The 13,232-nt window shown below is 62.2% G+C and overlaps 2 protein-coding genes across 3 annotated transcripts; both read right to left on the reverse strand.

The window, feature by feature from the left end:
* Positions 1–1,589: 1,589 nt before the first annotated feature.
* Positions 1,590–3,943, reverse strand: ADIRF (adipogenesis regulatory factor). Its single transcript, XM_036079314.2, has 3 exons — positions 3,784–3,943; positions 1,984–2,046; positions 1,590–1,782 (listed from the first exon to the last, which is right to left on the reverse strand). Exons 1-3 carry the CDS (start codon positions 3,842–3,844, stop codon positions 1,679–1,681), a joined length of 228 nt encoding a protein of 75 aa, XP_035935207.1. The 5' UTR covers positions 3,845–3,943; the 3' UTR covers positions 1,590–1,678.
* A 3,805-nt stretch (positions 3,944–7,748) lies between these two features.
* Positions 7,749–13,098, reverse strand: SNCG (synuclein gamma). Of its 2 annotated transcripts, none has more exons than XM_036079312.2 (6): positions 12,894–13,064; positions 12,107–12,268; positions 11,220–11,261; positions 10,763–10,890; positions 8,299–8,379; positions 7,749–8,056 (listed from the first exon to the last, which is right to left on the reverse strand). In XM_036079312.2, exons 1-6 carry the CDS (start codon positions 12,967–12,969, stop codon positions 8,036–8,038), a joined length of 510 nt encoding a protein of 169 aa, XP_035935205.2. In that variant the 5' UTR covers positions 12,970–13,064; the 3' UTR covers positions 7,749–8,035. The 2 variants fall into 2 exon arrangements, 1 of the variants encoding a protein (XP_035935205.2); XR_004913128.2 differs by lacking the exon at positions 7,749–8,056 and adding an exon at positions 9,691–9,838 and having other exon boundaries at positions 8,304–8,379; positions 12,894–13,098.
* Positions 13,099–13,232: the final 134 nt, after the last annotated feature.

Genomic DNA, 13,232 nt, shown 5'->3' on the forward strand with positions numbered 1-13,232 from the left:
TGACCCTGGCACCCACCTGGAGGCAGGGGTTCCTGGAGATGCTGGAAGCGCCCCCACACTACCCAGACATCTCTTCGAGGACCTTCCCCGTAGGCCAGAGGGAGCTGCCTTGGCCCATTTTGCAGATTAGGTGAGGCCTTCTTTTGGGTAGTCAGCAAACAAGAAAACAATGGAACAGGGCTTGGCCCTGGGGTGAGGCTGGGAGATGCTGAGGGTGAGAGGGAGAAGACCTGTCCCACCCTTGGGAGGGATCCCAGATGGGAGAAGAGAAAGGTCACTTGACCAGAGCTGCACCCCCAGAGGGCCCTGGGCCAAAGCGGGGCGCCACACGACGGTTGCTCCCCGCCGGAGGGCCGTGGAAGACCTCTCGGGAAGCCGGCCTTGAGTCAACGCGGGAAGGAAAGACTACGCTTTTCCCTCTTGTCTCCCCAGAACTGGGAAGTGTAATCAATATTTTTGAATGGAAACGGCTTGGCTACCTATGTGCTCGTCCCAAGACAGTAAGACCCTCCCGGGTGGAGGGAATAACGCGTGCAAAGACGCGGAGGTGGGGAAGGGGCAGCCGGCGTCACCAGCCGCGGTGTGGCAGGGGTCCGGATGAAGGGGGCCGCCAGCCCCGGCGCCAGGGCCGCGCCTTATCCTGTGGCAACTGTGAGTCACCCAGGAGCCGGGCGTACCCAGGGCTGGTGTCGCGTGCGTGGACACGTGCTGGAGTTGGGGGGGGGAACTAAGTTTGCGGGAAGTCTAGTCCCTCTACGCCCCTGTGGGACCAAAAGGCCGACCTCCGTCCCGGAACGGAAAGTCTTGCTGTGTCCAAGCGGGAAAGGGGGCTCGCGGGCGGGGTCGCGCGCGCGCGCACACTGCCCGGTTCCCCGACTTCACGCCCACGTGCACCGCCCGGTGCGCCGCTGCTCCTCCCCCAGGGGGCGTGTCATGGGCGGGGCTCCGCTCCCCCGGCGGCCGCGCGGAACGCTCTGAAGTCCAGCCCGCCGGGCGCGGCTGTTCCGGGCGCGTTCTAGCCTTCCCGGTCTTGCCCGGTGACTCACCGCCGGGTGGGGCCGGCGCACAAACACCCCGCAGGGGGTGGGGGGAGACAGAAGTCTCGCTCCTGCGACTCCGCGTCGTCCCCGAGAGCCCTGGTCACCCTAGGTCCTCGAAGGCGCCCGGCGCTGGGATGTTTCGATGCTCCCAGCCTCCAGGAGCAGGTCGCGGGGAGAAGTTCCCGAAGCCCCACCCCTTGGAGCCCCTCGCCCCCACCCTGAGCTGAGCCCCTCGAGCATCTGGGGACCCAGCATCGTCTCCTAGCAGGGGCGGGGTTCCCGGAGCTGGGGGAGCGGTTTGGGAATGGGGGACGCGGTGGCTCCTGAACAGAGTGGGAGGCACACATACCTCTTTGAACTTCGGATAAGGGAGCGTCTGGATTTGCGTTGAGATCATGGGAAAAGAATTCTCGAATAGTCTGTCTGGGTTTCAGAATTTGGAATGCCAGAACTCTGGATGTCCGGGCTGGGTTTCTGGATACGGGGGCTCAGCTCCAGGCGAGAGAGAGCTGGGCCCAGCTTGTGGGGAGGCATGAAGTGGACACAAGGTAGGAACAAGTGCTTTAATAAGGCAGCAGGCCAACGGCCTGCCAGAGCTCAGGGCCTGGAGGGCAGTCATCCATGTCTCCCTTCTGTCATTACATGAAGCCTAATTTTTTCCCAAGACCTGAGAAAGTCTCAGAGGTCTGGTTAGCAGTCTTGTCGATGGTTTCCTGGGTGGATTTGGCCACCTGGTCCATGGCTGGGGAAGGAAAGGAGAAACCAGATGAGGGCCTCGCCCTGGGAACCAGAGCCCTGTAGGGTTAGCCTGGCCTGGGTCTCCATCCCCAGGAAGCAATGTGGGCAGAGGGGCTCCGGAGGAGAGGGCATTTCTGGGTGAGGGCTGAGTAGGGTGGGGAGTGTGCTGGGGCTGCCCACCCTCCTGCCCACCAGCCCACCAGACCTTTCTGTCCTGCTTCTGTGGCCTGATCCACCACTTGCTGAGCCGTTGCTCCTGCTGCAGTCGCTGGAACAGAGAGATGTGGCCTTTAGCCCCTATTGAGACACTGCTGACCACAGGGGCCCCACCATTGCTACCCCCCATCTGTTCTCTAGAGTAGTCTGTCCTACAGGCCCAAGGGACGAATGCCATCCAAATAAAGTCCTTTGACTAAGGCCATCCAGCCAGCGAGGCACAGGAGCCCTTTCCATGCCTCTAGGGTGTTCTTAGTTATTTATAACTCTGGGCTCCTCCCCTCTGGCCTGCTTCTCTTCCCAACTCTAGGATTGCGGAGAAAATCTCCCAACAGAGGCTGGAGCCGGCATCTGGGCTGTCGCTGCTCCTGGGCATGGCCCAGGAGGAACCCTATCCCCCTTTCACAGTGTCTCCTGCAGAAGCCTGGCCCAGATGCCTGGCTTCCCACCTGTAGTGCATGGGACTCCACTTTGGCAAGAGGCCCTCTCCTGTGCCTCGCCCCAGAGGCACACAAGCCATGATGCTAGTGCCTCCGTGGGTGGGCAACTGGAGGCATTAGGAAGTGAAGTCCAGAGAGGAGGTGACACGTCCAAAGTCAGGCCATGTCCTCTGGACCAGAGTTTGTGCCTGTGGTGAACAGGGTTTCCAGGGGCTCAAGTGGGTCCCACCTGCTGGGTGAGCAGACAAGTGGCTCCAGCCTCCAGAGATCTGACTCATCCTTGCTGCTGAACAGGAAAGAACCTGCTTTACTCAGACCCTGGGCCAGGGAGGTGTGGAGGGCTCAGGCAGGCCCTGGGTCTGTGGCTCACAAAGCTCCCCACACACACACACACACCTTCCTGTCTCCCTCGGGGCCTTATATGACAGAACCAGTCAGGGCCACAGAATGAGCCCTTGCACCCAACTTACAGATGGGGAAAGTGAGGCCCAGAAGGAAGGGGCCTGTAGACAGGCTTCCTGGTAGCATTTTAGTTTCAGGGAAACAACTGTCCGAGTTCCCAGGGCACTGGTGAAGGAGGGAGTTAGTTTGACTGTTGTCTGTTGACTGGGATATGTGCAGGACAGACTGGGAGCTGGAGTCCCTAGGGAGGCTAAGCCGGGACTGGAAGAGCTGCAGCTGGTGGGCCCAGGGGTCTCCTCACACTCCCTAGCCCCAGTCTACCCTACCCCATGCCGCTGGGTAACCTCAGGTCTGAGGAGGAGAGAGCTGGAGGTGGAGAAACAAGGCTGCGGACCTGCCCTCTGGGGTGAGGGTGGGGAGTCCCTCTGGGTGAAGACTTAGAAGGAACGATTATTTTTCGGGGGGGGGGCGTGGGGGAGGTGGGGGGGCTCAAAACAACTCAGGGGTGGGGCAGGGGCGGGAAGCCGCTTCCACCATTCCGTCCAGTCCAGTGTGCCTCTGAGACCCCAGCGGGCAGAGGTGCATCTCGGAGTGCGCAGCCGCAACGGGCTCTCTCCGTGGACCTTCACCCTCCCCAAGGGACCGAGGTGGGGCCGCTCAGGATCAGGGTGGGGCCGGTCCCCGCCTGCTCAGTCTCCTCATATTGGTTCCTGGCAATGCCCAAATCGGGCCCCGAACCCTCGGGCACCGCTGTTCCCCACCTGCCTCAAGGCATCAGCCCCTAGACTGAGTGGGGTGGGCGTCCAACCGGGTCCCTGCATCTCAGAGGAGGGCCCTCCCGAACCCGAGCCGCCCACCAGCTTTCGGGATGCGCAGCCCGGGGCTTCTGCCTCCGTGAGTGCAGCCGCGTGCCCCTGCATGTGCCCCAGGTCGCGCGCCCTCCTCACCCGCTTCCTGGGCCGTCCCCTGCACTTGCTGCTTCAGGTCCTGCAAGCCCTTGCTGGCCATGGCTGCGCGGGGTCTGCGAAGTCGTCTAGGGTAGCCGCAGCGATGTTAGATCCGGTTCACCTTGCAGCGACCAGAGCGCCAGCTCTGGTTTTTAAGGCGCCCCGGGGCCGGCCCGCCCAGCGCGGGGCGGGGAAGAGGGGGGCGCAGGGCGTTTCCCAGCAGAGCGGCTCTGGGGACTGACCTGGCCCTGCTCCAGGCTCCACCATCCGGAGAGCACGTGCCGGCCTCCGGCGGGCGGCGTTCAGAAAGCGGCAGTCCCCACCAGGGTCTGAAGAGGGGCGAGGGGCTGCAGAGGGGTTGGGTCGGGGTCCAGAGACGGGCTGGAGTAGAAGGGGGGCGCACAAACCCCCCTCCCCGTCGGCCCGACCCTTCGTCCGTGACCCTGAGGATCCGGTGGGCACTGGGTCAGCGCCAGGTCAGAATCTCAAGGCTGGAATTGACATTAATAATAGCAGCGGCCTTTTACTGAGCATTTACCTAGTGCCAGGCGCTGCCCTAAGGCTTTACAGCCTCTTGTATAATCTTTACAACAGCTTCGTGAAATGGGTGTTATTAGCAGTTTATAGGAACAAACTGAGGCACAGAGGGCGCGTTAGGTCTCACCCAAACTCACATGGCAGGCAGGGACTCGAATCCGCCTCGGTGGGCTGTAAACCCTAAGGCCCCGACAACCGCCAAGGCGGCTGTCCCCACACACTCGGCCGGGACACTGCAGACTGGCCAGCTGCCCTGATGCTACTGGGACCAGGCAGGGGCAGAGGGGAGAGTCGAGGAAATCCCTCTCACAGAGGGGGAGTCACTGGCGAGCGCCTCTGGGGAGGAAGCAGCCCAAAGTGGAGGGGGACAACCGAGAGGGCCGCTGTGTGCGCCCAGCCCAGGCAAGGAGAGCCCTACCTTAGGTCACCAAACCCCTACGAGTTGGACGGGGGGCAAGGTTCAGAGAGGGCAGGGACGCTCCCCAGGCCACACAGCGAAGAAGGGAGTAGCCGAGCCTCAGACCACTGAGGTCACCTTTCCCAGGATGGGGCGCGCACTGGATGTGGTGACCACCCGGGGGCGCTGGGAGAGGAGTTAGAGGCCCAGGCGCCAGTCGGGGAGCCAGGAATCCCGAGGACAGCAAAATGACCCAAGAGGCATGACCCCCTGGCACCCAAGTGTGCTCATCAGGCCTCCACCCCGCCCCGCGTTCTTCCACTCCAGAGCCAGCCTGCGGAGCCTGGAGGCCACCGCCGCACTCCCTTGTGCGTTTTGGTGCGGCGGCTCGACCCTCTCTCTAGTGCTTACTCTCTGGTTCTCCCCCGGCCGCCCCGGGCCGGTCTCTGTGCCTCTGTGGGAGTCTTCCCGATTCTGGAGCCCTGGGAAGACCCCGCCTACCCAGGTCCACTCTGCTGGCCCATACCCTGCCTCTAATACGGGAGAGGAGGGGGGGGGGGCGGAGGCCAGGGGGGTAAACCGCAGAGCGTCAGCCACGGCGTGGAGTTATCTGGAAGCACGCGCGCACACACAGTGAGAATAGATTAATGGAGATAACTCTGGGCAAGTAAAAGGGACAGGCGCTGAGCTCAGATGGGGGGAGGGGACACCAAGCACCGATGAACCAAGCGGCCGCCACGCCCGCTCCTCCTGGCCTGAAGCCCGGCCAAGCCCAGAGCACAAAGGCGCGGTTGAAGCCGCCTTCTTGCTGCCTCGGGACTCCGGGGAGCCCAGCCTTGCCCACGTCCTCCTGAATTCCCACCAGTAGCACCAGTCTCTTCGGCCAGGAGGGTCTGATCACCACAGCAGTTAGCTCATGGCTGGCTGTTAAGGCTATTTGCTGCCGGTCCCAGTGGGCGAGAACAAGACAGGGAGGCAGCAGGCTCTGTGCGAGGCACAGCGGGGCCCAAGCAGGTGATGACAGAGAGAGCTGAGTGGCTCTAAAGCAGGAAGCACTGCAGTCAGACCTCTTGGGTTCAAATACTCCCCAGGGCAAGTCCATCTCTCTGAGCCCCAGTGTCCCCATCCTTGATGGGCGGATGGGGGCAACAGAATCTCCAAGTGCTATTGTGAGGGTTAAATGGGCTGAAGGATGCCCCACACTCAGCGGGGTCCCTTCAACGGGGGGCCATTCACCTGGGGCTTCTCAGGTAAGGAGAGGGACAGGGAGAGACCAATTGTTCCTCTAGGGAAGGTAGCCCCAGGAGCCCAGAGCACATAACAGAGGGTCTATTTTTTTTTTTTTTTTTAATGTAGGCTCCATGTCCATCGAGGAGCTCAACACAGGGCTTGAACTCACGACCCTGAGATCAAGACCTTAGCTGAGATCAAGAACTGGCCCCCTAGCCTAAACGACTGAGCCACCCGGTGCCCCAGTAGGGGTTTTGAAGGCTAAGAGCGGTGCAGTTTCCATGGGGTGGGAACAGGCTTCCCAGACAGGGCAAACCTAGATGTTTGGCATTTGACCCCAAGAACAGGCCCTGAGTATGTGCCTAGGGTGGGAGTCGAGCAGCAGGGACCCTTCCAGGTTCCTTCAGCAGAGGCAGAGGGCCCTGGGAGTCTGGTGATGCCCTGTCCACAGGGGCTGGGTCTAGGAGTCCTCCTCCCCCTGTCACCTTATGGGACTCGCTCCTCCTCTCTGTCTCTCACAGTCCAAAGAGCTCTCAGGCACACCCAGGCCCCAGGTGGACCCCTCCTGGGCATGCACAGGCCTGCTTGTGTGCCCGCATCTGGGCCCAGGAGCATTAACACCCCTGACTGCCCTGAACCTTTTCCAGACCTTTCACTCCTCCTGTGGCAGGATTTGGGGGCCTGGGGAACCAGCAGTCTCCTGTTCCTTTCTGCCTCCTCGGCAGTGGATGCCCATGGGCAGCAGGCTGGAATACAACCCTGCTCAGCTGTGCTTGACTGGGTTCCCAGCCCCCAGGGCTGGCCTTGACCCCTGCTCCCACCACTGAGGCAGGATGGGAGAGTGATGGTGTCGGTAGTGTCTGAATTCGGGGGCGGACTCAAGCTCTGGCCCTGACACCCAGGGCTGGCGGCTTGGGGCAAGTCACTTAGATGCTCTGAGCCCAAACTGTCTGGGGGCCAAAGGGGAAGGAACCCCTCCACCACTTCTGGACAAGACCCCAGGGCATGATGCCAATAGCCTTCATGTAGGACACCTGCCAGCCTGGTCCCCAGGTTATTTTGAAATCCCGGGGGTGGTGGCCTCTGCCGTAAGCACCTGGGTCCACACAGTCAGCGGGGCTGTAGCAGAGCATGGGAGTTAACTGGGTGGCTCTGGAGCCAGGCGACCTTGGCTTCTGCCCAGTCCCCGAGGTTCCTTGCTCTGTGCCCTTGGGCAAGTTATTTAACCTCTCTGTTCTTCAGTTCATTCTCGGGGAAACTGGGATCATACCAACAGTTTGTTCTGAGGATTAAATTACGTAAAGCACTCAGGCCTGGGAGGAGCTCGTTTTTACTACTTTCAAGGTGGAGCCTCACTTTCTTGCATCTCAGCTGTCCGCTTTTCTAATGACACTTGACAGGACTTCTGGTGAAGGACCGGAAAGCCCAGCTCCCAGCTGGTGGGAGCTTGAGGCCGGGTGGGGTCAGGCAGGAGGAGCTATGGGGTCATGTCCTTCTGCCCTGAGGAGGACTCAAAGAGGTCTTGCTATGGGTCTAGACGTCACATCTTTGAAGGTTACCATCTGTTCCAGGGAGGGGTGTGAGGTTGTCTGGGGGAGCCAAAAGCAGGGCAGCTTTCTCCATGTTAAAAGACAACGGTGTGGGCTCCCTGAAGGCAGTGCCTACTCTCAGAATGCTCTCGAAATGCCTAGGGTCTGCCCGAAGTGTACCTGGCCCCGGACCTGCTTCCCAGACCCACCAGCCGGCTGGCCGGGTTCCTGTTCCCAGATGAGGCAGCACAGAGCAGAAGCTTGGGCAGGTGTGGCCAGGGGTGAGGACTTGAGTTTTATTTGGAATCTTTAAAAACAAAATTTCACCTCAGCATCGTGAGGTCAGAAGGACTGGGGGCGGAGGCCTCGAGGGAGGGAGTGAGGGAGGTGAAGGCGTCAGAGGCAGCTTAGGAGGGCAGGCCTGTGGGTGGCCGGGTGTGGGCGTGGGAACATGGGCAACCCAGGTCGCGCTCCAGGGCTGGGCACTCTGCGTGGGGTGGGGGTGGGGTCCCAGGCAGAGGGCTCTTCCTCGAAGCCTCCATGGCCAACTGGCATCCCTCTAGTCTCCTCCACTCTTGGCCTGGGAGAGAGAGAGAGAGAGTGACTTTCACACACAGCTCCAGGCCCCAACCCTCAGTGGCCACCCCAAGGGCGGTGGGGCTGGGAGTCATCTCTGCCCCTCCACCCTGAGGGAGTCATTCATGAGGGGACCTCACACTCAGGCTGAGGGGGCTGCAGAAGGTCAAGAGGCGGCCCGGAGGGCTCTGGGTCCCTGGGAGGGAAGCAGGCTTGCCCAGTGGAATCCGGGAGCCCAGCACCTACCTCCTCAGCCACTTCCTCTTCCGCTTTGGCTGCCTTGTCCTCCTTGTCCTCCTGCGGGGGGGCAGGTTGCTCCAGGTCCTCCTGTGAGGGAGCAAAGGGGGACCAAGGGGGTGTGGGACCATGTGGAGGGTGCAGAGGCTCCCACGGCTCTGCAACCAGGGCTCACCCACCTGGCTCAAAGATGAGCAGAGGCCCGGAGGTGAAGGAAGTGTGAGGACCAGTCTGACCATGGGAGTGACAGAGCCTCATGTAAGGGCCCACAGTGGGGGCTCTGTCCGATGATGCAAGGCCTTCTGGGGGCACCCAGTCTCCTGGAGCCCCGCTTTCCACCCCCTAAGCTAATGCCGAGTCTCTGGGCAGTCTGAGTTTGGGCCTCTGCATCAGGGAGGACTGGTGAGGGGGGTGCAGTGGTGTGGGGGAGGGCTGTGGCCCTGAAGCCTGACACGTGACACCACCCTCAATGCCCCGAATCACATGATCGTACAGCCCTGTCCGACTTAACTCCCAAATAACCCTAGGTGGAGGGGTATGCCATCACTGTTTGTACAGCGACCCTGAGGCCAGGGAGGCCAAGTACCCAGCTCAAGACCTCGGAGCTCAAAGCAATGGAGTTGGTAAGGATCAGGTTCGGCTTGCTCCAGGCCCATCCCTATCCCTAGTAGCATCTTTCTCTCTCCCTGCCTCCTGGATGGGCTCTGGGCTCAAGCTGGTCTGGTTGAGGTCAGTAGGGGTTATACAATCCTCCCCACTACCTGTCTCCTACTCCCTTACCCCCAGCCAAACACTTGCCTAAGGTGGCCTGCCTGGGGGGTGGTTGAGTTGACAGCTGTGGGCAGGACCAGACTGGATGATCAGCCTGGATCCCAGTCCTAGCATCTACCTCTAGAGGATCCTGCCATCTCCGTGCTACCACTGGGACATCCTTGGTGGGTTGGGGCTTTAAAAGGGCACCAAACTGTGTCAGCTAGAGTTGGGGCAGGCCTTCCAGGCAAAGGGCAGGTGGCTCCCTGCCTAGTCCTGCCGCCCCAGGGCAGGTGCATGAGGCCAGCGGAATGGAAGAGCTGTCAGACTGGCAGTGCTGCATCCTTCTGTGGTTCACTGGAGAGGGAGTGCGACTAGTTTTTAGGTGTCACCAGGAAATGTCCCCTTGGGGCAGCCACCCGCACCCTAGGACCTGGGGTGACTGCATGGGTTCACCGGCCCTCCTTCAAGGCCAAACAGGAGTGCCCAGACTCCCTCTCAGAGGCCCAGTGGCAGCCTGGCCCCACCCCAGCGCCTCTTTTGCTGGGGGGTGGGAGAGGGAGGGGCCTGGCGTCCCCTGGAGCACCTATGGGTCCTGCCCAGAGGCACAGATGATGATGATATAGTCACCTGCCTCTGTTGGGTGCTCACCATGATCCAGGTGTAACGGTATCCCGGGGGGCAATTTCCCTGCAGGATCATACATCGTCGCGGGGAAACGGGCACTCTCAGCCCCTCCATGTTATGGATGAGGTAATGGAGGTGCCAGGGGGTTGAGCAGCTTCCCAAGGTCATACAGCTAACAAGGGGCAGAGCTGGGAATGAGGACAGGGAGCAGTTGCCGGCCCCAAGGACATGGGGACCCTGTGTTGGTGCTGAAAAGTGGGTGCCTAGGTGGCCCCCTTCCCCCCACCCACTCCCCGAAGCAGGGATCCTCATTGCTGGGGGCCCGGAGCGGCCTGTACCTGCCCCCCATATAAACCGGGCTCCCACCCGCTACCTTACCCTCCTGCAGAGTCTGCCCTGGGACCTTGGGCACCTTACTTAACCTCTCTGGGCCTCATTTCCACACCCCGTTTCTGGGGATTTTGTGCCAATTAAATGAATTAGTAAGTGTAAAGTGCTTCAAGCAGAGCGTGCTCTGTGGTGGGTGCTGGGACAGCTCACCCACGGGCCTCCGGCTCCTGGGAGTGCCCTATTGCTCCCCGTGCTCCCAGCAGCGGCAAGCCCACGGGCGCATGCGCGCACACACACACACGCACACGCTAGCACACACGAAGGTGGAGGGCGGGGTCAGGACCCTCACTGCTTTGTCACGAGGGGGCGCTGCTGCCCTGCTCCTCCTGGGAGGTGAAGGCAGCCCACCAGGCCCTGCAGGGAGGCCGGCCACCAGGCCTGTGGGCGGTGACTTGGCAGCTCCAGCCCGATGTCTATGGCCTAGGACGCCGCCTGTCACCACAGGGGGCCCACAGGACCCTGCTTTCACTAGTGAAATGTGGTGCCTCCCAAATGCTGAGCATCAAGGGGACGTGGTTTTGAGCCTCACTTTCCAGTTGGGCCCCAAACTGCCCCCCTCACAAGGGTCATTGGGAGGATCCTAGGCGTTAATGGGTGTGAGAAAAACCAAGCACACATCATGGGTCCCTAAGTCTCTGCTTCCTTATATATGTCACGAGGCAATAACGCCTCCTCCGCAGCTAGCCTCTCCGGGACCCGATCTCACCTTTCGAACCACTCCAGAGGTGATGGCAATATTCTCGGCCTCCTCCACCGTCTTGACGGCCACTGTGTTGATGCTGGTGACCACGGCCTCACTCACAGCGTTGGCCTGCTCCTTGGTCTTCTCAGCCACTGCAAGAGGACTCTGGCTGGCCTTGGTCCTCCTGCCCCATCCCCGCCTGGGCCTGGCCTGCCCAAGTCAGGCTGAGCAGCCCCTTTCTCAGGACGCTCAAAACTCTGGCTCTACTCCCCTTTCTCTGACTCCAGGGGAGCCCTGTTGCTGATGGAGGAATCAGGGGGCCCACCCTGGGTCTAACCTCAGGGTCTGGTGGAGTCTGGATCCATGTACAGCTTGGGCTCCCAGTTGGGGGGTAAGGAGGACCCTGGGCTCAGGTGTTCAGTACCAGGTTGCAGTCCCTGGAGGTCCCAGCCCCCATGTCCCCTGGTCCTGGGCTCCTCACCTGAGGTCACGCTCTGCACAACATTCTCCTTGGTCTTGGCTCCTGGGGAGGAAATGGAGGCATCAGCCTACTCCTCCTGGTGTTGGGGAGGGGGGGTGAGGGCAAATACACACAGAACAGCTGGACAAGCTATGGGGTCGGTAGGGGGTGAGGATGGTGTCTGGGGGCCAGCAGTCCCTTCAAAGGCTGCTTCCGGCTGTGTCTGGAGGAAGGGGATGGATGGGAAGTGGACAGGACAGGACAAGGGTGAGAGAGACCAGGCCTGAGGTAGGGTGCAGACCTGCCCGGGTGAGGCCTGGGCCTCGGAAGCAGCAGCAGGACGGAGCTGAGTCACCGGCTTCCAAGGGGCTGAGGGGCGGTGGGGCTGCCCTGGACCCTGGGGCTCGGGCTCCTCTCCCCTGCCCACCCCTTCCCTCGGAACAGGGTGGGGGCCTGGGACGTGGCCGCTGAGCACCTGCCTGCTCATCCCACAGAGGCTCCAGGCTCAGCGTGGCTTCTCATCTGAGTCCGGGGGCCTGCAGGTGGTGCTGGGGTGGGGGACGCTGGGTTGCATCTGTGCACTCGCACTCACGCTCGCGTGCGTGTGTGCATGTGTGTGCGCACAAACAGGTGTGTGTGAGGGCTGAGTGCCCTCTTGCTGTTCTGCCCCAGAGACCCTGGGGCCCTGAGGAAGTCAAAGCAGACACTGGGGGGCTTGGAGGGGTGGTGCACAGGGGGATGGGGGTGCTCCAGGGCCTGGAGACCCTGACTCAACAGCCAGGTGCTCACCCCCACCCAAAATGCCTCCCTGGGGCTGGGGGATAAGGTTGGCCCCGGGAAACTGGGCACCCCCGCCTCCGGCGTCCCGGCCGCTGCACCCTGCCACGCCCTGCGTCGCCCACACTCACCCACATACATGACCCCCTCCTTGGTCTTCTCGGCCGCTTCCGTCACCCCCTGCTTGGTCTTCTCCACGGCGCCCACCACACCCTCCTTGGCGATGGAGAAGCCCTTCTTGAAGATGTCCATGTGAGCAGGGCAGGGAGGCTGACGCTTGCCGAGCGCTGTGGCTAGAGCGGGCGAGAATGCTGCTGCAGCCGCCGTCCCCGCCGCCTCTTATTGACGCCCATGAAATATTGATGATGCGGCGGCTGGCTGCTGGGAGCGAGGCCAGCGGGGCGGGCAGGGCGGGGGGAGGGTGCCTGCCCTCACCTTCCCCCCAGGCAGGGCAGTGGGGGTCCGGCTCCCCTGCGCCCCTGCTGCCCAGCCCTCCACTCCTGCCCCCTGCCCTCCGGGGAGGGCGGCTGCAGGGGGCTGCACACGTCCTTATCCATCACTGCCCCTTATTCATCGGCTGCCCCGCCCACCCACAGCGGCCGCCATGGCTGGGGGCTCTCAGGCCCCCGGCCTGTTGTGTCTGATCCATCTGGGACAAAGGGGGTCAGGCAGGGGAGGCGCCTTTGCTACCAGCGTCCCAGGTAGGGCAGGGGTCAGGGCCCCGTGGGGCCTGTCAGGCAACAGTGGCCAACCTCCCAGACCAGCCTGGGCTGCCTGGTGACTCACCAGCCCCGTGGATGACCCCATCCCTGGGCTCTAGCAAGGGCAGCGGGGAGCTGGGGCAGAGGAGCCCGCAAGGGTTCCCCAATGCCCTAGCGACCCTAGGACAGCTCCTTTCTCTTTCGAGTCTCCACCCACCTGCTGGCTCCCACAGCCCTGGGGTGGAAGGTGCTGAGTAGGCATGAAGTGCCCCCCACTTCCTGGCCACCAGCATGGATGGGCAGCAGGTTTCCTGAGACTGACCCGACCGCTTCCTGCAACCGCACCTCCTCGCTTGGGCTCTCCTAGCTTCTATGGGGACGTTTGGTGGGGCCGCCTCCCTGTGCATCCCACACCTCCACTGTCCCTGACCTAAGTCCTCTTGAGGCACAGGAACCAGCCTGAGTTGTTGGCTGCCTCTGTGGGGGACGGTGGGGGGGGGGCACTGGGGGAGGCCGGACGAGGCTCACCGGGTGGGCCGGCCCAGGCCACTTCCTC

This window comes from Halichoerus grypus, chromosome 7, assembly GCF_964656455.1.
Source record: "Halichoerus grypus chromosome 7, mHalGry1.hap1.1, whole genome shotgun sequence".
In the NCBI taxonomy this organism is placed as follows: Eukaryota; Metazoa; Chordata; class Mammalia; order Carnivora; family Phocidae; genus Halichoerus; species Halichoerus grypus.

Excerpts from the sequence above, each read along its gene's own strand:
- ADIRF (XM_036079314.2), bottom strand. The coding sequence starts at position 3,844 with ATGGCCAGCAAGGGCTTGCAGGACCTGAAGCAGCAAGTGCAGGGGACG. Across the intron at positions 2,047-3,783 it reads GGGGACGGCCCAGGAAGCGG|CGACTGCAGCAGGAGCAACG; the intron begins GTGAGGAGGGCG and ends TCTCTGTTCCAG. Across the intron at positions 1,783-1,983 it reads CACAGAAGCAGGACAGAAAG|CCATGGACCAGGTGGCCAAA; the intron begins GTCTGGTGGGCT and ends TTCCTTCCCCAG.
- SNCG (XM_036079312.2), bottom strand. The coding sequence starts at position 12,969 with ATGCTGGTGGCCAGGAAGTGGGGGGCACTTCATGCCTACTCAGCACCT. Across the intron at positions 12,269-12,893 it reads AGGGCTGTGGGAGCCAGCAG|CCACAGCGCTCGGCAAGCGT; the intron begins GTGGGTGGAGAC and ends CGCCCGCTCTAG. Across the intron at positions 10,891-11,219 it reads TGTGCAGAGCGTGACCTCAG|TGGCTGAGAAGACCAAGGAG; the intron begins GTGAGGAGCCCA and ends GTCCTCTTGCAG.